At 40.5% G+C, this 23,616-nt stretch overlaps 1 protein-coding gene across 2 annotated transcripts in view; it reads left to right on the top strand.

The window, feature by feature from the left end:
• The first annotated feature begins 1,855 nt into the window (after positions 1–1,855).
• Positions 1,856–23,616, top strand: part of LOC146974356 (seizure protein 6 homolog) — an 85,212-nt gene continuing 63,451 nt past the window's right edge. Inside the window, exon 1 of one of the 2 annotated variants that reach the window (XM_085797568.1) lies at positions 1,856–2,286. In XM_085797568.1, the coding sequence (XP_085653694.1) occupies positions 2,202–2,286 (85 nt within the window). In that variant the 5' untranslated portion in view covers positions 1,856–2,201. The remainder of the gene's footprint in view (positions 2,287–23,616) is intronic. The other variant, XM_085797567.1, reaches the window with a different exon arrangement.

Raw genomic sequence — 23,616 nt, 5'->3', positions numbered from 1 at the left:
TGACTAGTGATGTGCGATGAATGCCAAAGAAGCTGAGACCCCATCACCACCACTGACCCCCCTTCATATTCCCCTACACATCTATCAGTAATAACCTGAAGTGGGAAATGAACACATGAACTGCACTGATAGTCAACCATGCGACCTATACAGACGATTGTCAGCAATGCCTTAAAAAATCATATGCAACCCGTTCCTCTCAGCTGAATCCATACATTCTCATCAGACTGTGAAGCAAGCCAAGAAGAAGATCATCGCCGCCCCATGGTGCTCGTCACCTCTGCAGGTCACTACCCATGAAGACTAAATGCTTCACAAACAGGTTTTTTTTCTTTTGCCCCTATAGCTATCAGGAGTCTGAATCCCTCCCCTGTAGCCCCTCACACAATACTAGCACGCATACCAATGACCTCATGTATGTGATTGCGTGTCTGCTGTTCTTCATGTATGTATTATGCTGCAGAGTTTTACGTGCTGCACGGCCTTGGTTAGGCCGTTTCTTCTACCCACACAGGAGAGTGAACACAGGTCTTCCTGGAGAGTCATTGTTACAGTGTTATCATGGTATTGGCCCTTACTGCTATACTCCTCAGATGTTTTATGCTTTTACTTTTACTGCTTTACCCTCAGTAACCACTTGAGCAACCACTACTTTATTCATTAAAGTTCTCCTTCAAGCACTGGGCTGACATACATCACAAATAGATACAACCCTGAGACATAAAACTGAATTGCGAAAAAGGGTCAGAGGAGTTGATCTAAGAGACTAAGAGACTCATGTCATGATTATTTCCATCACCTGAGGAGTGTTACAACCCTGAGCTTGTCATTCTGTGTCTTAGCTTGACTGGGAAAGGGATTACAAAAAAAGAAAGAAAAAAAAAGTACAACTCAGCCACAGCTCTGACTCCTGTGGGCAAAAAGGTCAAAATGTTGTGTGTTGTGTGGTTTAATTAGTGCTGGTAATTAAAAGCAATTTAGGATTTAGTGGTGGTATGGACAAAGACATATTAGATAACACTCACTTTTAAAGTTCCCTGTGGACCCTGACCAGCAAACCTAGGATCAATATTGGATTTCCAGACAGGAGACCATTGCTCAATCCAACATTCTTTAATGCTGCTGTCATAAACATGAATAAACAGGGATTGTAAACCAAGCCCCTGGAAGCCTTGTATCACAGACCACTGCACTTTACCACATGAGATGAAAAGGTGTGGTGGTCCTCTTGGTCTCCACTAAACATCATCTCTTAAACTGGGCAGTGAAAACTATCACACCAATAACTTGCCCTGTCTAAATACAATAAGGTCAAAGTATACTGTATTAACCCAATCTGTAATGACAGTTTTTTTAGCGACTACTCCAAAATGGAATGAGTAACAAATACAGATATTTGAAATTAAAATCTGTCATTTCTTATATTTTATATGCAATAGTTTGACTATAAAAGACAATAAAAGTTTGATTCTACTGTAATTATTTTATTTAACGTAAACAGGTACAATTATATGTCCCAGCTACATGTCACTTTCTCTCATTGTGATGTTCTGTGTTTTAGTCCATGCTGATATTTCATGTTTTAAAATGATAGTGATTGTATGTTTTAAAAAAAATAAAATAAAAAGAACATAAACCCAGTCTCCCCTGTTTTCTGCACATTTGCACCTGGTTACTGTTGTGTCGATGGAAGTGATTGAAAAAAAAATGTGTAGAATTTAAAGGGCAGATACAGTAAAAAGATGAGTGAATGAAGGGCGTTAATGAGATGTAAAGGAGATGCAGGGCGCAGCCACGGGGTTTGAACAGGTTGAACTAACTTTGAGGAGGCTGTTCCCTGAGCTGACGCTAGGAGCTGTCCGCGGTGCTGAAGCCTCGGCTCCTTCTCTCCATGTGCCGACAGCTCACACAGCCACGAATCCGCTTACCGAGCGTCCAAATTAAACAGGGACCTCCGTCTTTCTCTTGATTATTCTCGACTGTTTTCTCCCCGCGAATTATAAAGGAAGTGCGACGGCAACCCGCAAGGCTCTGTTTGTATTTCGCAGACGTTCAAATTCTCGCTTTGCTTTGTGTTTCTCCCCTTCTCTCTCTCTTTTCTTCTTCTTTTTTTTTTTTTGAAAGCCCTGGAAGTATTCTTATATTTCAACACACGGACGTGTTGTATAGCTGCGCGAAGAGCAACCTCGACTTAAGTAGACATGTGTCGAAGACAAGACTGTCAATTAAAGACCCTCTTCACCCTTTTGGTTCTTGCTGCTTCCGTGGCCGCGTTGCATGGACAAGGTAAGAACTTGGTTCTTGCACGTACTTTGTGGGGATTGTTCCGTGTACTTCCCTCTGTCAAACTATACGACAGGGCGAGGGTAGAGCTGAGTGCTGGGCAATGGCACTAGGTTCCTGACTCTGACATCTGCCAGTGTACATGTAGCCTTATAAACAAAATAGAGTGCCTATATAATAAAAAAATAAGATTGAAAATTTAAAAATTTTACAATGTTCAAGGTACAGTATAAGATGAAAAAAGATTATGGTTGGTTAAAAAGTTGAATACTACAAAAAATGCTTCTGTTAATCACCTGCATACATTTTAAACTTGCTGCTTTCCCCTGTAACTTCAGATTTAACTCAAACGTTAAATTAGAAGCAAGCAGGATATACAGAGGCTTCATCGTGCCCAGAGAATAAAGCTAATTAAAAATGTGTTGGATAGTTAGTTGCATAACAGTTTACTGTCAACCACAACTTACGCAGCCTCTTAAGATTGCTCTAAGTGCATGTACACACAGACACACATACATTAGGATAAAGATGCGGCATTAAAATAACCCCTGGGGCAAAATAAAACTTAAGACATCCAAACAAACAAAAACAATTCTTTGCAAATACTCAATCTGATGTGGTTATTTTTTTTCCAGTTAATTCTTCATCTCTTTGTTGAAATCCGGCATAAACAGTCAGGAAGTGACTTCTTTGGGCACTGAGGTCTGTGTGACAGACGGTGCTCGGTAATAAGACTCTAATCCTCAGGAATTGCTGAAGATTATTGACCAAGCTGTTTGACACAGTTGAGTGCTTGTGTGGGAAGCAGCGACGGATCCATGCACACTGGCCTTGTCCTAATTATTTCTCTATTGTGCGTCTGCCCTCCCTTCATCATCATGAGTACTGTATGCTTCCTGTGTTTCAACTTGTCTACACAGTTTTACAGCCCCCCCCCCCCAAACTGTGGTAGTATATTACTTATTTGTCAAGGTAATGGACGTGGGTAGGAGTCCCCTTCAAGGTAGTGCATGCAGATACAGTTTGTCCAGTATGCATGACGTGAGTAATGACTTAGTAAATAAGGTGAATAAAATATCATGCAATGTGCAGTCACTGTACAGTCTGAGCTAGGGCTTGATAAATGTCTGAGTTACCTGAAGAGCGTAAAATGTAGCATAATGTGTAATAAAAACAAGAATTTGGACATTTTGTCAGTTTTTCGATGAAGAGGACAGAGAACACACGTTGTATCATCAGCTCGTTGTAATGCACAGTATTGGAATACATTCCTTCATAGCATAAGGTCATATAAATGCCAGAAGATTGACTTCCGTTCCACATCCTCTCTTGATGAAACGGCGCTCTGTTTCATGTTGAAAATGAGCACATTCATGAGGACCAAGTGATTACTAAACAATGCAATAACTGTGGAAATGAATTCACATTGCTTGGGCTGTTTCAGTCATTACATCCCAGCCTATCCCAAACCGTTGTGCCATTCTGGACCAGTGCCGGAAACAATACTTTACACTATCAACATAACATCTGCTGATTGAATATCTAGTGGAGGGAAAGGTGCTGCACTGCCTGAGTCCAGAGTTTCAGAAACATGTAAGCAAGGTGCAAATCCAATTATTTGTTGTAAAATCTGGCACCCCAGATGATATTTTATATTGTTTAAATGTTTAATTAACTTCTTTGAGTAAACACACACTCAGCAATGGGACGCTGTGAAGTAGTGCTTAGCAGTAGATGGTTCCATTTTATTTTTTGAGGGTTTTCACATATTCCATGAACACACCTGCACATTTCACTCATGGCTCAAACCCCCAGGGAAATGAAAAAGTGCACAGTGCACTATTTTGGAAGCAAACTAAAAAAATTTCCCATTAGTGACTTTTCTGCTGTTGCTTAGCCAGCAAACGTTCATCTCTTTGTAAACTCTCCAAGGTGAGCCATTTCAATTTTTAATTCTCATGGGTTTGAATTTTTTGCTGTCGTCAGAAGTTTTCAATGCGTATACATGCGCTGGGAGTGAGTGAAGTTTAGGTTTAGACGACGCCTTGATTTCTCATTTGTGGCGCAGCCCGTTGTTGAGGAACTTGCTTCAGTCTGTTACCTAGCAGGGAATACAAACAGCCATCTATCAACACTGTCACGGGCACAGGAACAGAGGCATTTCTTTTTTCCCCCTTGTGTGGTGAGCAAATTATTGTGTGAAGAAAAGAAAACGTCCCTTCCAGTTAGTCATTTCATTATAATTATAGCTTTATAGGGTCATAGAAAGTACAGGCAACTGTTTGTTCCTTAACTGCCGCTTTTTTTCTTGTTCTTCTTTTACCTATTCATGTCACATTGTTTCTTACTCTTGCTATGTGCTGTGCAAGATCAGGCCGCTTTTGTTGTTCAGGATTTCACACTTGAGAGTTAACAGTACATCAATAGTGGCTCATAAAACACTAATTTTTAATGGCTGATTATGTGTTTTTGTATGTGCAGTGCAACTTAATGATTCACGAGCTGTGAAGATTTTTTTTTAAACAATGCCCTGCACTGTGTGTCGTCGCTGGTGTAGAAACATTGCATTACTAAAACATTGCATTGCTTGAACCATTTTAATTCTCTTTCTTGTTGTGTGAATTCTTATGAGATTATATTGACTTCAAACTTTTCATGCTTTTTCAAAGTGACAACAATTTTGCAGCAAATGGATTTAAAGATGTTTTAGGTATTATAGAAATCAGTGTGTCGTGGCTTTAGAGTACAGCTCTTGTGTTATATTTTATACTGTATGGTCATCCAGGGTCAAGGTATAGGGAAAACATTGGCATCAAATAGACGGCAAACCATTAAAAAGACAAATGAAAACGGAAGCATGCAAGAATAATTACCTCCTGGTTAAGGTAAAAAAAATCTCAGGACTGTAGGGACTAAATCCATGGTTATGACAAATAATGTTGCTTTGCGAATGAATTTTGCAAGCCTTTGATCCCTTTATTTTTCACATTCATAAGAAAAGGTCATTTAGGGAGAGAGCGAAACGGAGGTTGATTAAAAGTCTGATCCAAACCTCTCGGTTCTTTGTGTACAACTTTTAACTACAAAAACAACAAGCGAAATAAAACTCCTAAATCTCTCCAATGCTTTTCCATTTACTTTGTCCTCCATCCTTTACTTATGTTTTCTGGGAATGTCGTAGTGACTCAAGTTTGCACTGTTTCCTTACATCAACATTCATTTGGCTTTCTAAAACATCTTAAAGGGGACATATTATGGAAATATCACTTTTTGAAGGCTCTTTAACCAAAATGTGAGATTTGACCAAAAAAAAATCTGTAATGTGCAGGCTCCCTAGGTTGAAATCCATGTGGTTTTACGAGCTGTTCCCTCGGTTGTTTAGCAATGATATAACTAGTTTTAGAAATTGCATAATACCACCCCTACCTGGTACCGGTAGAAGGGGTGGGGCGGGGCAAGCAGTGGTTCACTCACATTTAAAGGGACAGGCACTGAAACCGGCCGTTCTGAACAGGGGTGTTTTGAACGGATGAAAAAAGAGCTGTGATGTTTGATCCTTGGAGTATTTTGACCGAAGCATGTCACAGACATGTCTTTAAGACACCTGGAATTTTTTGAATATTTTAATTTGTGGAAAAGGGGCATAATTTGTCTCCTTTAAAGACAAAACTGGTTTGTGACTCCATGGAGATCACACTGTATATTAAAACTGTGTTTTTCTCTGATTGAATGGCAGCTTCTCTTATGGAACTCTTATGGAGTCTGTCTCCAATCATAAATGGGTAAATAAAAAACGTTAATTAATGATAAATGAAAAATAAACAAACAGCAGTGTCCACTTCATTGCAATTCAAACATATTTTTTGTGAACTGAAGTGTGTGTGGTGAGACCCATGCACAGCAACCAGCAGCAATGTTTTGAGGATGCTATTTCCAAATTGCAACAAGTCAGCGTTCACACTGTGTGAGGACGCCATGGGCCTTTAATCATCTCACTGCGAATCTCTGAGGGACAAAGTGACAGAAGTTTTTTTTTTCTTTTTTTTTATGAACATTAACTTGCATAGACAACCAGAAGGCAACAGCTTGAACTTGTCATGAGTAGTATCAGTCAAATTAAGACATGTAAAGCATGTTATGAGAAGAAGCTGTTACTTTTACAGTGAGCTGCCAAGTTAGATTCTATGTCAGAAACACTGGAGGAGATCATGAACAGACCGAACCACTTTAAAAAATCTGGTTACTGAATCCACATATACTGATAAAATAAAGTATTCATTCCCAACAAACCAGTTTATTAATAGAATTTTGTAAAAAGAAATATTCAAATGAGCACATCTATTTAAAAAAAAGAGATGTAATGGCTAATCATGCATTCATTTCAGTGTGGAGAGTTTTCTTTGGCCCTGGTGAGGCACTTGAGCTTTACAAAACTTAATGACATTCAGCCAAGCCTATTATCTTTATGCTTACACATTTATCTCCGCCTGTTAACAGCGATCTGTAGTGATGTGGGAGTTGGAGAAAGAGATGTTTTATGTATCTGAGAGCTTGTTAATTTAAGTTATGTTCTCCTCCTGGTTGGCAGAGCTTTCCTTAAAATGCCACTATTGGTTTTAGGAGCATGTTGGAAATGTTGTCATGTCTTTTTGTTGTTTCAGATCTGAAGACCTCTTGTCATGAATCATAACACATTGGTAGTTTGACAATACACAAGAAATTATTATTATTACTTTACTTGACCCTGAATTCTTTTTACAGAAGTCTGAAGTTTAATATCGGAAGAGGGGCATATTAAATCTTAAATTAACTGAAAAGAGTGGAGCAGCATTTCTATTGTTTTTTTCTTTTAGCTTTTGTCTGAACACCTGTTGGAAGAAGCTCATTTTATCTTTCAAACCAGTATTTTCTGTGTTCTCAAGCTCAAAGAAAATTCTCTGTATTTGTCTCACCCACATTAGAGGTCACAGTGTTAGTTTTCCAGTGTGAGCTGTGTCATTTGCTTTCGCACATATTCATGAAGTTTCCCATGGATCTTGGTGCGCTAGAAAAATCCGAAGTATTTCAATAATTCTAGGGGAGGTAACAGAAATCATTCACCACCTGTTTGTTGGATTGCCAGTGATTAACTTCATCAAGGGCTATTCAGCATCTGTGTGCTGTCATAATTAGTTTAACTTTCCCAGGGCCTGTCAATGGTAAATGAGAGTCATTATGCCAGAATGCCCCTCTTCAAGGCTTGGTGCCTGCCTGCCTCAGCCCCTCTCTGTGCCTGTCGTGGTCTCTTTCACTGCCTCCTAGGTGGAGCTCACAGCTTGGCTGAATGCGACTCATTTTCAACTCTTCATGTGCAAATGCCTCTCTCACTCTGAGAGAATGTTCTATGCATCCTAATTTGAGTCATTGCCTCATATATTTTCTTCATCAAAACGGTGGAGCTGTATTTGTCGGTGGAGAGAGAGAGAGAGAGAGAGAGAAAGAGAGAGAGGGAGAGAGAGAATATTTTTGCAAGGATCTTTTTGGATTTCATCGTTGTTTTGATTGGATTGGTTCTCCAACAGCTGGTTTTACCCTATTGAAAATAACCCATGGTGTTCTCACTAAACCAGGCTGTACTTTGACTAAATCTTGAAGAACACTGTACAGTTCATCTTAGTGTGATTGGACACACTTATCTTTTTCTGTATATTCTTATAGTATCTGCATCAGGATCATTAAAAAATGAGGCAATTGGATATGTTTTCTGTATTAAAAGTGACACATACTATTGGGTATGTAGAAGTTTGCACTCTTACATTTAAACATTCATACCCTGACCCTAACCCTAATTTGCTTCAGACCATTAAAATCATGCCAACACTTACAACATACTCACAATCAAACGATATACTACTGCGTTAATTACAGTGCTGGCTACTTGGCCATTAAGCAATTAAGCAATAGAGTCAGAAACAGAATACTCAGCATCAGCTCCTAATAATAACAGTTTTTAATTTCTACACATAGAAAATTACTGTTAGAACACAGATACTGAGAATGCACCATCCAATATACTATAATGATTATAGAGTTAATAGCCTAACATAATTTGCCTTGGTACATTTACTTCTGGAGCTTTTAGCCTACATTCATATCCCAGGTAAATTGGAGTCTGTTCTTGCCCCTGATGTATTAATAGAAAAAAAGTAGTGCATAGCACAGTAAAGCTGTCAAATAAAAAATAACAGAGATGAAACAGTTTTTTTTCCCACAGATACTGTAGTGTTTCCCATCCTGTTTGTTTAATCAGTTTGACAGTCATAGACCTGAGATGGGGTTTTCCGTTTAGATAATTAGGTGAGAAGTCTCTCCTACAACCTGTGTTTTGTCTCAACACAACAATCTCTTCAGAGATGTAAAGTAACAGGTTTACAGTGAAATTGTCAATGTACATCCAGAGCAGAGGAGAGGAAAAAATCTCTGAGCTGCTCCATCTATGAAATCTCCCTCTCAAAGCAGAGGAGCGTGGTACTGTAGGACCTCCAACAGGGAGGCCAATGGAATCCGAAAAAATGTGTCTGGCCAATTGGTGGTGGTGGTGGTTATGGGGAGGCATCCACATTTAATTTATTCCAAGTGAAGAGTACCCCCCACCCCTCCAAGCAAAACCCTAAATGAAGCGATGTCTACCACTTTGTCAAGGCAGTACGCCACTGGGTTACATTCCACCTGCTTTGCCTTTGGCCTTGCGCCTTATCGATCCTACCAGTCGTCCACGGGAAGCAAAAAAAAAAGAAAGAGAGACGGCATGGTTGCCTCCCCCAGGCCAAGCCTCCCTTCCACACCTTTCACGCTCTGCCTGGCCGTGTACACACCTCCCTAATCAGCACTGGCGTGTTTTGCGGCTGCACTGGGGATGGCTCTCTGAAACGATTAGGCCTGGGGACAGCTCCAGCTCTCTTCCCCTCTTCTCCACGCCAGATCCCATCTAGAAAGCATTTCATCTGTGGCAGTGGAAAGGCTTATGTAGGGGCTGGAGAGTGCTGTGTGGAAAGCAGCAGGTAATAGGCTGTGTAATGTGTTTGGGGGAGTAGTTTTAGTATTCACAGTTAGTGCTGACCTCTGGCAGGCTGAGCCACCCCCACAGTAATTTCCTCTGAAAAGATGTAATTGAATTCATCAGGATGAGTAAACATATTCTAAGTAGCAGAGAAAGATAACAATGTTGTGGATAGATCAAGGAAGGGGATAGTAGCTCCGCGAGTAATTGAAAATAGCCAAAGACAAACACAAGCGAAGAAAGCGTGTAAGATGCAGGGGGAAAGTTGCAGCGGGCCTGCTTTTCATTTACACGTATGTCACACACTGATTTCATTTCCATGTGACGCACAACTTTAAATACAAACACAACCTCTCGCAAATTCATTACAAAAGAGAAGAAGCAGAAGATCCTGCAGCAGAAATAACCGCCCTGTCTTTAAGCCGGCAGTGACAAAGAAACACAGCAGTATCACAGCCATACATTCATTCCCAAGCATTTTGTACAGCTGATGTCTTCAGTACAGACAATACAGACACACAGGGCTGAGACGTGACTGTGAGCCTCTTTCTCTGTAGTGAGATGTATTGAAGTGATGTCCCAGAGGACCTTGTGTATAATTTAGAGGTTCTAACATCGACCGCCATCTTCAAAATATCGAACATTTTCAGTCCAGGCAACTGCTGGGTGGCCAGGCAATTGTCTGTCAGTTATGAGGCAGTCCTCTCTCTGCCTGCGCTTCTCTCCTGGTGACGGAGCGCCGGCTCATTGTGGCCATTCTCATCTGTCAGAGCAGCGAGCAGCCTTTTAAAAAAGCGATGCTTGCCTCTAAGAATGGACTACTTAGCAGGGAACAGCTGGAGCTGTTGGACCACGTCATTGATTGCAGGACTACAGCTTTTAGTGGTGAAAGCCGGTCTGTGCATTTCTGACATTTCTTTCAGGTAGTGCGTGTGAAATGAATAGAAGTGATGTTTAGCGGTTTCCCATTGACAGTAGAAAAAGCTTTGTAAACCAGACAATACATTGAACAGGGACATAATGTAACCATGTTCACTTGTTTATGTTATGTTTATGTTCATTCCCCTTTTGTCATCTGAAATACCCAAATATGTTTTGGCTGGTATATGTTTTGGAATTTTGTGGATACATTTATGGTCCGAGCTGAAGAAAAGCTGCTCATTTTTGAGAGATTTTTCCTTGGTTTTGGTAAAATGTTTAGTTTTTGATTAAACTTGGTGAATATATAAATTACAATGAGTCCTGGAGGATTACCTCCAAAGATTATGGCAATCGACTGGCTCTCATACTGGTGCCATCACAAGGTTGAGGTCTTGAGCACTGATTTGCTACAAGTCCAATGCTATTGGATTAAATTTGCCACGGATGTTATAACTTCATTATCAAAACAAGAGTATTTATTCAACTTTGATTTATCAGCAAATACTGACTAAAGCAAAGTCACTCCCATCTCCATTATCAGCATACGGTTGGATGCCAACAGCCTAAATCAGTGGTTCCCAACCTTTTTTGGCTCGTGACCCCATTCTGACATCACAAATTTCTGGCGACCCCGCGATCACGGCCGTCAATCAAGATGCACCAGCTCATATTTTTATATGCTGCATTTTATTTGAACTCGATTTATATTCGAGAAAGTGAAAGTATAGAATACAGTTGTTTAAGATTGTGTGTGTTGTTTTTAATCATAATTTAAAAAAGTTAAAAAATATATTTTATTCAGTAAGTTTTTTTTTCAATTAGATTTCAGGTGACCCCATTTGAATTCCAGGTGACCCCACGTGGGGTCTCGACCCCAAGGTTGTAAAACACTGGCCTAGATCAAGATGCTGGACATTAGGATTATCATTGTGAGACTGCTTGTATGCCAGTGTTAGCATTTAGTTCAAAGCCTCATGTGTTGCTGCAGCCCCAGAGCCACTCACATTACTGGAGACTCCTCTCCATGTCCTCGTGTTTACCCTTTAAGGACACGGCTGAGAGTGAAGAGACCTGCTGCCATTATGATTCAGCCAACCTGCATTAATGATGGGTTTGAAGGATCCTTCATTCTTATCTATTCCCTTTTATAGCTTCTCAGAATTTGTCTTTGAAAAGCAACATATGGTGTTGTCTGGCCCTATATCTGTGTTTTCCGTATTAGGACTAATTCAGATAATGTTGCCTTAGTGGAGAGTTCAACTGAGATGCACCACAAACGTGTTATTGTTAAAATCTAATTGGAATTAGTATTGTGATACCATTTGAAAAGGCCTGGCAGACATAAAAACGTTAATCTCTTCCATTTAAGTGCTTATGATTCTGGCTTTTATCTGTCCGTCTAAATGTGAGGCCGCTATGTTTGCCTGGAAATAGATGTGTATTTGTGTGTGTCTGTGTCTGTGTGTGCATATTGTTATGCTGCTCCTTTTGGTTACCTTCTAGTTGTTTTGGGCTGATTTGCTGAGGCCTGTAGGACCCATGCATTCACCGAGTATGACACATTTAAATGAACTTAATAGTTCATTACTCAAGCATTACACGTCGCTGATATCTGTAATCACCCCGCTTTTTTCATTTAATTGAATAAAAGGTTTTACAACTGACTTGGAGTTCAAAAGATCAATGAAGGAGCTGACGCACAAAAACAGAAAAATACACTTCACACTGACCATTTTTGCTGTTATAGTAGTGATTTGCTTTAGAGTTTAAGCTGGATTTTTTTGAGTGAATGTGTCATTAATGTTGCATAGCCTTCATTTGACTTCTCACCCAGGAATCATTTTTTTAAACGTAGCTTGGCAGCTTTGAGGACATGCATGTGTTCAGTGACAGTCAGTGAAGCCCGGCTGTGTGTATTGTATATGATTATACCTGAATTATAGATGCAAACAGAGAAAAAATAAATTCTGACAGTAGTGGATGGTTTCCCTTTTCTTTCTAAAACCTAGACCGGGCCCTTTACACTTTAGTATGTCCCTGGTAAACTGAGGCACTGGGTGGGAACAACCCAACCACTTTGTAATGCAGTGTAGGCCTTACAACCCCCAGTGATTCCAGCAGAAATGTGAACATCCTTTCAAAAGAACAGTCAATAATCAGTGGTAAACCACACAGTCATTTCGAGGTAATTATGGCCATAATAATAATTAATAAAATCATTTATTCTTACATGATGAAACACATACAGTACAGTTCAAATTACCTGCTTGAAGAGACATGTGTCCCAGCAGGCACACTGTACTGTACTTCAGGGCAGTATCTACAAAGAGAAACAACCCAGGTCCCACTTGCTGTGAGTCAACACCACTAACCACTGTGGCATGCTGTGCTTTTTTAGAAATGCACCAATTTCAAAGGATGTGGGATTTCTACCTCCCCAACATTTCACCTCTATCCTTGCAACAGATAATACTTTAATAGCTAAATTTCCTCGCCTTGAGCAACTCTAAGTACCTATCCGTATTAGTGTGTATATTGCAATCATTACTGGTTTTAAAAAGGCAGTCTGAAGAGAAACAACTCTTCAGATTTATTATTCTATTCTTTTTTTTATTTTGAGTTGCATTGTAAACACATCTCTGGTTTTGATGAAGCCTGTTCTGCAGGAACACACAAACACACACACAAACAAACAAAAACACCCAGATGTTTATCAGCTGGCAGTCTGGGGAAAAGAAGAGAAGTATTGTGTGGAAGATCCACCTGGGGCCATTTCTTGAACAAGTGTCCATGCAGCTATACCAACCACTCACATGCCTCTTGAATTTTTCCTTTTCATTTCTGTAGTGTGTGTGTGTGTGTGTGTGTGTGTGTGTGTGTGTGTGTGTGTGTGTGAGATGTTCTGCTGCATCCAGTTTTTCATCATGGACAAAACAAAATAAATCTGAATTCAAAACATGCAAGGACAGCTGTTGGAGTAATGACTTGGTTTAGGCCTTCCATTATACAGTGTCTGTCTCTTATTGTCCCCACATGCTGGGTGATAGCGACTGGTTGTTTTCAAAGATGTTTTTCTCTTTTTTCCCCCATGCTGAATGCACAGACAGATTGAGGAACATGTATGTAGTATAGCTTGGGATTGGAGGGGGAGGGGGACATCTGCAACAAGACAGCATGAGCTTTATCTTGTGTTTTCATGGCAAAAAAAAAAGAAAAAAAAAGTGCCTCGGCCTAATTAAGGTAGCAACATAGAAACTATTTGACGAGGAGGGAGCAAAAGTGAGAGCACAGTTACAGAGGAAAGTGTTGGAGAATTGTTTCTGCTACAGTCCTTCGATTTATATCAGGAGGAACATTTGTCGATGCTTGTGTCTGAACCCCAGCGCAGCATACAGAATCCAGTGCCGCTCGAAACAATAACTATGAAAACCTTTTCAATCTGAAGCAGCTGAAGTGATCCCAACCAGACAAGTGTCGTGCCATTGGACGCCGAGGTGCGCACAATAAGGAGGACGGATGGTAAATAGCCTGTCAGTGTCGGTGACCGCTTCTGCTTGAAGGTGACATGATTGCATTTAGCTGAACTTATTATATGTCCCTGTCAGAAAAAGCTTCATCCGACCAGTAAACAAATCTAGACAAGGTTTTAGCAAAGCTGTGAAAAATCTCATCACAAAAGTGCAGCACTTGGCTCCAGTGCAATTACCTTCTGTAAATGAAGCTCAGTCTATCCTGCGAGTCGCGCACCCTCTGTGCTGGCGGTTTGCACATGCACTCTGTCAACAAAGCAGCATGGGCCTCTGTTTGGAAGGTGCGAGGCTGTTTACCTTTGTTGCTGTGTGGATTGATGAGGTGGCTGAGGCAGAGGCAGGGGCATGATGAGAATAGTTGGGAGTATTACTGTGGAAAGAGGTGTTTCCCCGTGGAGGTGGCTAACTGAGTTTGACAAAGCTGTTTCTGCTGAGAGGCTGCAGGGACACTCTCTGGCCCAGCTCCAGGAGCCCCGGCTCTGCGTGTGGATGCACATTTGAGCTAGTGATGAAAGGCAGTGCAGAGACAGGAGGGAGGAGACTGCTCCCAGTAACAATGTTTAAGTAGTGTAAGTCAGACTATGGTGTGTTTAATGTTTTAGTAGTGTAGTAGGGGGACAAGAATAATACAAAGCATGGCCTGCCTTCCAGACAGCTCTATCAGATCTACAGTATGTCTATAGCTGAGATAGCTTACAGTACATAGATTTTATTTTGTTTAAGTCAGAATTATAATTTAGACACACAGGTATTTAATCACAAAAACAATACAAATGCGTGAGAAAGAAAAATCACCTCCAATCTCAGCACAGAGAAGATCACGTTTAAGTGAACTGAACTGGCTCATGTTGATCTTGATACATTCCCCTTGAATCTGTCACTCTCTTATTAGATTGTTGATCAATTCTGATTGCCATCCCTATGGCTTTTATAGGGGACAAACCTCTATGTGTTTTTTACACAGCTCCAACTGCCAAGGAAATTGGATTAAACGCCTGCTGTGATTTTGGAGTCATTTTATTCTGCAGCCTTTCCTTTTATTGTCTGTACGCGCACTCTCTGTCTCAGTGTCCCTCGCCATTTGTGAGGCTGCGCTTTGCTGTTTTTAACCTTTTAAACTCAAACAAAGTTAACTATTAAATTTATTTTTTCCCCCACTTATTGCACTCAACTGTAAATGAAAGTGGGGATGAGAGAAAGGTTTCTAGCCAGCTGGATTTGTCACCCTATAAGCCAATGGGATTTGTGAGCTCACATTTCATTTCACAGCACAATCCAGTCTGTCCAAACTGATTATGAAGGCAAATATGAGGACACATCTGAAGGCACAAGTTCAAACAGATCCTAAAAGGTTTGTATGTTTCTTGTTTTTTTTTTTCTTTCCCTCCCATTCATTTGCCTTTGCATGCCACTGCTTGCAAAGGGGATGGATCGACAGGGATTAGACTGTTGCTGCAAAAACAAAAAGTTTGTAACAATGATTATAGAGAATCCAATCCAACAATGTACTGAAGGTAATGAACATTATGGTGTTTAATTAGCATTACAATAAGACATGGAATACAAATGTGTCCCATCATTGTTTTTGGTTGTAACACACCAATTTAGTCTTTTGTTGCCGCTTCAGTCAAATTCAAAGTTAATTCATTAAATTGCAGAATGAGGACATTTTTAAAAGAGCTGTCTTTTTTTAACTGATGTCTTACATGTCTTTGATGTGTAAACAGGAGAGAAACTTTTTTTCATATTCTTTCCTATATATATATATATATTTTAAAACAAACAGATAAGGCATTACTGAGAAGAAACTAAACTCCAACTGCAGCCATAAACTACTCTGCACATAAAGTGTAGTCGAAAAACAATTGAAATGTATCCAAGACAAACTTTACAGTCTGACTTACTCTTTTGCAACGATATATTATGACCAAAGCAATCCATCGCTTCTCGGTTATAGCTTGGTTTGGAGCCTTTAAACTAAAAATTATTGACCAGGACACACACTGGCAGTAGCTCAGAGGTGTCATATTCACCCTTTTCATTGACTCATGAATAGATCCTCAGAATAGAAGTGTTTTAATAGATCCCTGGGGGAAAAAAAATCTTGTTGTTTCCATGGTAATACGAGGGAGGATTGTTTGCTTGCAGAGATTAATTCCAGGAGCAAACTTTACTTAAAATAAGGTGAATTCAGACAATGGCGAAATTGGTATGGAAGCTTCAGTCCTTCAATTTCAACAACTCATCGCGGCAGAAAAATAGAGTGGAATAACAAAAATAATGATGGACCAGCACAAAAGGAAGTCTGTAATAATTGTTGAAATGGAGTGGCACAAGGAAATGCAACAGAGAGGGGTCAATGCACAAAGGCACATACATACACACACACAGTAACAGACACACACACACACATACACACACTAACAGACACATGTGCCATTAGGCAAATGGATCTGGAAAGGCACTTCACCATGTTTGCTCTTTGTCTCGGGCCGTCTGAGGATTTGGTGAGCTTGAAGACAAACCGCCCCTTGATCTGAAAGCTCAGAATCACGGAAAAGATAGATCAAAGCCTGTGCCTTCTCACCAAGAGGCTTCTGTTGGAGTCGGGGAGATTGAGCGAAGGAAGGGGAGATAAAGGAGGAGAAGAGAGGGCAAAGTTTGCGCATGTGTGCCCCTGTACTCAGTGTGTCTAATTAGGGAGCTTTTCTGGTAAATATGTAGGGTAGGAGATGGATTGGCTAAGAGGAGCCGCAGAAGCTACTAATCCTTCTGTCTGGGTTTCACATCCTCTATCTGTCACACAACCATCACGGCCCCCTCAGACACCTTGAGACAAAATAGGACCTGGTAAATGATGTAGGATTTGAAAAAGTGGCAGCTGCCTGCTTGGGATTTGTTCACTTGCGCGTGGTCGTTAAATTGAACGCACACAACATTAAAGTATGTTTTGAACATTTGAAGGCCTTCCTATAGCTGCAACAAATAAACATGTTGCAGTGTGTTCTCAGCACACGGGGCCCCAACTTTTCAGCCCTGTAAATATTATTGGCACAGATTAAGATTATAGTCAATAAAGCATTTAGATCCTTGCAGGTTCTTGGTTGTGTTCTGTGTTGAGTTAATGATTAAGCAGAAAGCTGTCCTTCTGGCCTTTATTTGAAACACTTCCTGTGAGAGGAGCTTCTTAAATTAATTATGTTTGCCTAATGAATAATTAAGCCAAGGGAAAGATAATTTGGTGTTACGCAGTGAGCCAGACCATTGTGCATGTAAAGGAACTGGTGCTCTGTGTGCCTGGATGATTTCACGTTGGGAGTGTGAAATGAGAATTAGCAAACAATTTGCCTCCTGTTCCATCCTTCACCATGACTAAAATATCACTGCTGATTATGTCTTGACAAGTGTCAATACTGTACGCCTATTTGTTAATTGAACCAGAGACATGTTGTTTATGAGGTGCCATTATTTTGGCTTTGAATTGCATGCTGTTATTGATTCATAATTTGAATGAATGCAGATAATTGTGTCAGGTTGTGCCTTGACAGAAGCCGTAGTGCAGCTTTAATGACAGCTGACAAACATTAATAGCTTGTTTTTTGTGGAGGTGAGACACGGAGGGATAGGCATTAAGCCACGAGAGAAGACATTTAATTATCTAAGTCTTGCGAGTTGTTCCAGTGGAATAATACATGGGAGCCACTGATGCAGGAATTTGAAAGGATATCACGCCAACCTAGCGTCGAGGTTTGTCACGTAGCCGTCCCTCAAGGCTCAGGTGTTGTTAGCCATCAAACGACTATTTTCATTTATTTACATGAACATACACAATCTTAATTGAAGGAAATTACTTTTTTTCTGCCTTAATCCACTTGAAGACGCCTCCATGGATGTTCCCTCCTCATCATTTTACTCTGTCATTTGGGAAAATGTCACACAGACGACTTCCAATTCTTGCAAAAGCAAAAAAACTGTCAAGCCTATCTAAAGCTATTCTAATGAAACGATGCATTGCCCTTTTTTAGATGACATATTGAACACATTTTGCTTGTTATTCTATCAACTGGATTCAAATGAGTTCAAGTGCCCTTGTTAATAATACACACTTGAAGATTAGATACATTGTAACAAGGCAAAACAGCTCTTGCGGTTTCAGTTTAGTTTCTAACAGTGATTTATATGAGTCACTCACTCACTCACACAGAAGGAAATGGAGAGACAGACAGACAGACGGACAGATCGACAGACTCACACACACAGACACCCTTTCTATCTTCTTGTCTCTTCCTCTCCCCCTCTTTGTCCCTCCCTGGTTATAAAGACTTGCCAAGAAATCATTGGCTTAACAGAGAAAGGGCAAATCCTCTTCAGCCAATTTAAATTCTCCTGAGCACATGGTGCAGACTATTCCAAACTAATTAATAGACATGTCATGAATAAAAACACTTTGATTATGAAAAGAGGTTGCCCTCTGCCTCCTTTTAGGCCTTACATTAGTATGAGGACACATGTGGTGAATAGCTGGAGTGTTAGTACCAGCAGCCTGAGACAGCCGCAGATGCCCTCTCTTGATTAAATTTTTCGTTCCATGTTTTATTCAGGGCTGACTGCATGGACCCAGTGCCACAGTCTGTGATTAGCCATACCTGCACCAACAGGAGAGCCAGGGCCGACAGGAACAGGAGGGCAAGGCCTACTCTAAGGGCAGGACACAAAGACATGTGACCCCGGAGCCCTCGCTCGCACAAGTGCACTCCATCACTCGCTACCTCCCAGCTCCCTCAGTCAAAGTGACAAACAGCGCAGATCTTCCCGTTCTATAGCAACACTAAACCTGCACTTGCTCGGTTTTATTTATGTGTCTACCTTGCGCTGCAAAGTCGTGGCAGCACATTCAGAGCAGGACTCCTGGTTATAGTACATTAGTTCTTCTTAGGCACCATGAAGGCAACATTGGCCCATCAGCATCAAACTACTTTAGCTGTTTACTTTCTATTTAACTCTCTGCTTTTCTTCCTATGCTGTGGCAATAGCTTTCAGCATCCAAAATATAATCCTGTTTAGAAAAAGTCTTTGGAACACATTGTATGTATGTATGTCTGCTTATTAACTAATACTTTGAATGGTTTATTTATCCAGTAAGTGACTACCAAGTCTGAATAATCTAAAAATTCATATAAGAAGAGAAAAGAAAATAATAAATTAATTATTCTATACGCCTTAAAGCGTATCAAACAGTATGAATCATGTCTATTTTTTTTAATATTATTAAATGAAATGGCATTTAGAGATCTTATATTTTTATAATGAATGCCATTCTCTGATAAAATGTTTTACAATAACTTATAGTAATTGTGTAACGTCAATATAATTATAGCACAGTGGAGGATGTTAGGTTGGGATAATAGTTTCCTTAGGGGACACACATCACACATGACTTTACACAGTAAAGAGTTGATAACATGCACGTTTGAGCTGTTAGCGTTACGCTCGAATGCTTTATTGATTGTGTGGTACCAGTGCAACAACGTGCATGCTCTCCGAGCTGTTAAAGATGGCTCCGCAGTGGCTTATGTTACTCTGCAAAGAGATTCTGACTGTCATTACGTGGTCCTCGGCCCAGCTGACTTGTCCCCAAAGGGGAGCCGGACCCCCTCCAGGAGCCATCTGTATCCTGGACAAGACTATCCATCATCCTCGCTGCAGCGCTCAATTTATGGTTCTTCTGCAGACAGCTTGAGGCAGCAGTGAACAGCTTTACATGTACGCGTCGGTAATGAGAGCCCTTGAAACCTGCCTAGTGGCTCTCAAAGCCAGACTCGAGGGCAGGAGGGAATCAATGAGTCTATCCCTGAGGATGAACCCACGCCCATCCTCCAGGATTGCTCCAATTGTGGGTCTTGTCTGTAAATGTCTCAACAGCACTAAATTTAATGAAGAAAAAGGGATCACTGTTAAAAGGACAACTACAGTGTCCTGTATACACACACACATAAATGAAAAATAAAAAATACAACTTCTAATGATAAAAGTCTTTTTCTTTCATCAAATTGTTATACGTATAAATCTGTCGCATACACCACAGAAAATTGGAAAAAATAAAAGAAGAAAAAAAGTTCTGTGTGGAGTTTCCTGCTTTAAGCAACCCTGAAACTATATGTATGTTTTGCCCTGTAGCCTTGGGTGTACCAAATGAAACAACAACAGTGGTCTAAACATCCATTAGTGCTCTTGAGTGTTTTGATCATAGTGTAGCTCTCCTCAGGGCACCCCAGCTTCATATTTGTGGCACTAATGGTTGATGTTGCTGCTGTTGTAGATTTCACAGGAAGTTTGTGTTTTATTCTACCAGGTATGTTGACTTATAGCTCACATTCATTTACATCCTTGGGGCAAAAGTTGTAGGGGAAGGGGAGGATTATATGCACTTCATGGAATTGTGTTCACTCACGCTTGAGGGCTGCCTGCTGCAACCACAGGAAAGTGTTTCTCATTAATTTCTACAACGCCAGACTTTCCAGGCAACCTCCAGTCACAAGTCTGCTTCTTTAACCTTAGGCAACCACTGCCCCATTGCTAGGAAACAAATAAATCGACGTCAGACATCCAACCATGCCTTTGAAGCGGCGCAGACACAAGAAACCTTTTCTCTGAGCTGCAGAGAACTCCATACCAGGGTTGAGGGTTGTTATCTTTTACAGCCGTCCCAGTTGTATTTGATGTAGCACTGAGAATGTGTTTATCCTAATGGCTGTCTGAGCCACTATATCCTGGTGAAAGCTTGTATCAGACCCACATTCGCATAGCCTGGATTCAAAGTCTGTCAGTGATGCATTCATCTGTCCAGCAGGTTGAGCAAGTAGAATCCATTTTGTGTCAGTTAATTCAATCAGCCTCAGCTGACTACTGTATGCTGACAGGGCTCTCAGGGGCCACGGGGGCTTTGGAGAGAGAAGATAGAAGAAGGATCTTCTTGGCAGGGGGGTGAAATGTCATAGCCCACTGCCCTGGCCAGATGAGGCCGTGTTACACACCAACTTGGCGGCTCAAGACAAGATAGTTGCAGCTTATCATATGTAAGCTCGGGGAACGAGGCCAGTGGGCATTCCCACGTTCCGTGTAGTCGTATTGAGTCCGCATCTCCACATTACAAATCTCATTCTTCATGCTGGTGTGCTCAGCTCTCACACAGTTTCTCAATAATCACATAGGCTGGGTTGGCAACACATCAAAATCCCTCTCCTACAGGTTCTCAATTCCACATGAGACTTGTGATGTTTCCTGAACCACATACAAAAAGTATAAGCAGTAAACAAGCTCAAGTGTAACGTATGCTGAAGGCATAGCCAGACAGGCATAATACCTAATTATCCTCCCATACCCGAGATCAGTCTATCCATATTGCACATCACTGCAGCCACTAGTGAGCTTCCTTCAAGGAAGCTTACACTGTTAGATATAAAATCAAGGAAGAATGACTCACAACAGGTATGAAAAACAAGTTTAAAGCGTGCAGGTGAATAGCATCAACTTATTTTCACATTTTTCATTTATCCTACCTGATAACTTTGGGATTAGGGGAGTGTGAGGCAAAGTAAACATAAAACTATTGTTCCAGCAGCTCCTTACATAAACATGAATTTCTGGTAATAAAATGAAATAGTAATCTAGTTTTAGGGTGAAAATAAAATAGTCAGAATTCATTCGACCTCCACTCACAGTCTATCTGTGTTTTTCCTGCTCTTAACTGAATAGAACATACTGGGTACATCATTCAGTTTTTGCTAAAAAAAAAAAACTTTTTGTGGAATGCAATTTAGTACATTTAAATTCAAACAATTTAGAAGACTTTGAGTGTGCAAAACATTGCCTTTGTGTGTATTAGTGAAAAGTTTCAGTTTTCCTACAGCTACAGCAGCGGTAGATACAGTCAGATGGTTAACTGTGAACGCTTTGAAACAAGCTCTATTGGATTTCCATCACTACGTTTAGTTCACAAGATTTGTGAGATGAAGCTTTTGTTTCTATTCTTAGCCAGACAAGCCTCCAGAGGGGCCCGCGCTTTTATTTTGATCACACAAGAATATATCCTGATTTTTTCCAGTAATGATCCCCGTCCTCCCCATCTGTGAGACTGGCAGCAAGACTCCCTGTAGACAAACAGCTAGTCTGGGAAATTAAAGGGAACAGCTCAACAATGTAGATAGATGGAAAGCTTTGACTTAAAGCATTAATCATACCTTGAGAGTTCTGCTTCAGCCCATCAGCTCGCCTTCAAAGGAAAATACGAGAAGTTATGTGCTCAGCTGTATGTTCTGCCCTCCCACGTAACTGCTAGACACAAATTCACAATACTCCTTTGCCGCTGCTTGTGAGACATTTTTGAAACTAAATGTCAATCCTAAGTCATCAGTGTCTTCATTTTCAAATACTCTTCTTTCAGGCTGTTCATTTTAATATCACTCCCCAGTTTTCTACATCAGCCAAAATGAATGCATTCAGAATGAATATCGTTTGCACCGAATTTCTAGATGATATTTGTTCTCACACTTAAACCTCAAGGGTGTACTGTATGTATGTGTTTGTTTGTCAGGGTATGCTTGTGTCTGAGAATGTGTGTGTGTGTGTGTTGTCGGTGGCATGTGTGCATGAGCACTTGAGCATGTGGCCGAAAGGACTGTCACTAATAACAGAAATTAAATTTCTGTAGATAAACATATGGAGATTGCAGGGTGTGAAATTGACTTCAGGCTGTGAAATTAAAGGCAATATTCACTGAGGTGATAGCTCTGGTTGTTCGGGGGCGGGGCATTGCTGCACTGTACGTGTGTGTATGCTGCAATTCAATTAGTGCCCCTGATCATCTTCTTTAGCAAGTCTGATGTGGTGTGACTTTGCGATCCACACGGCAAGACACCCACTCAATCTTGGAGAGATGTTTGATTTATTTGTTCATTAGGAACTCTCTCTGCAGTCTCAGACCTCTCATCAATCCCTGTTCACCTCAACAAGCACAATCAACTGGCGTTCCATTTCATAGCCAAAGGGAAATAAAAGAAAAAAAATTGCCATGCATCATACCCATTGATAAGGCCGTCCCCTGCCAAAATTTCCAGCTAACCCGTAGCGTGGTAATCTCATCCAAAGTGGATTAAATATTAAATAGTTTGGCGTGTGTGAGGAAGGAGAGCAGGCTAGTGAAATGCCAGGAGGATTAAGTGGGAGCGGATGTAGTGCAGTGGCAATAGCATGCTACCGTAGAGTTGCTGTTTCTCAATAATAGAATGTCAGGAAGGGGAAAGAGTGAAGGAAAGGAGAGGAAAGGAGGGGTGAGGGGACATCTTTTACTCAAAGCCTTTTGAAATCACAGCTAGTGTAGAATCATTATTATTACTTCCCACTCACGCTGGCTTGAAAATGGCATTAGTCTTTGCCGTTGAGGGAACATTCACATTCACACTTGTGATGCTGAAATTCTGCTGAAGGTCACTATTTTGGAGCAAATTCCTAAACACTTTAAGTGAAACGCATGTTGTTTTGAAATTAAATCTTTTTTTTTTTCCATTAAGCCTCTACAAGTGCATGCAAAAACACCCTCTTATTATTTATTTATTTTTTTTACTAACATATTAATCCATAACAATCTGTTAATGAGCAATACCATTTAGTGAAACAAACATTAAAACAACCTTGCCTTTAGGAGGAAGTGTTATTCATATCCATTTTCATGCTTTATTTTATAATGTTTTATCTCTCCCTGAGCGATCACTTTGTCAGCATCAGTAATGCCTATAAATCCTACTGTGGAGGAGATTAGTCTGCGAGAATTGCTGCTGCCTGCAG

This window comes from Trachurus japonicus, chromosome 14, assembly GCF_045865225.1.
Source record: "Trachurus japonicus isolate A0001 chromosome 14, Traja_1.0".
NCBI classification, from domain to species: domain Eukaryota; kingdom Metazoa; phylum Chordata; class Actinopteri; order Carangiformes; family Carangidae; genus Trachurus; species Trachurus japonicus.
This window is presented reverse-complemented; position numbering and strand designations above follow the sequence as displayed.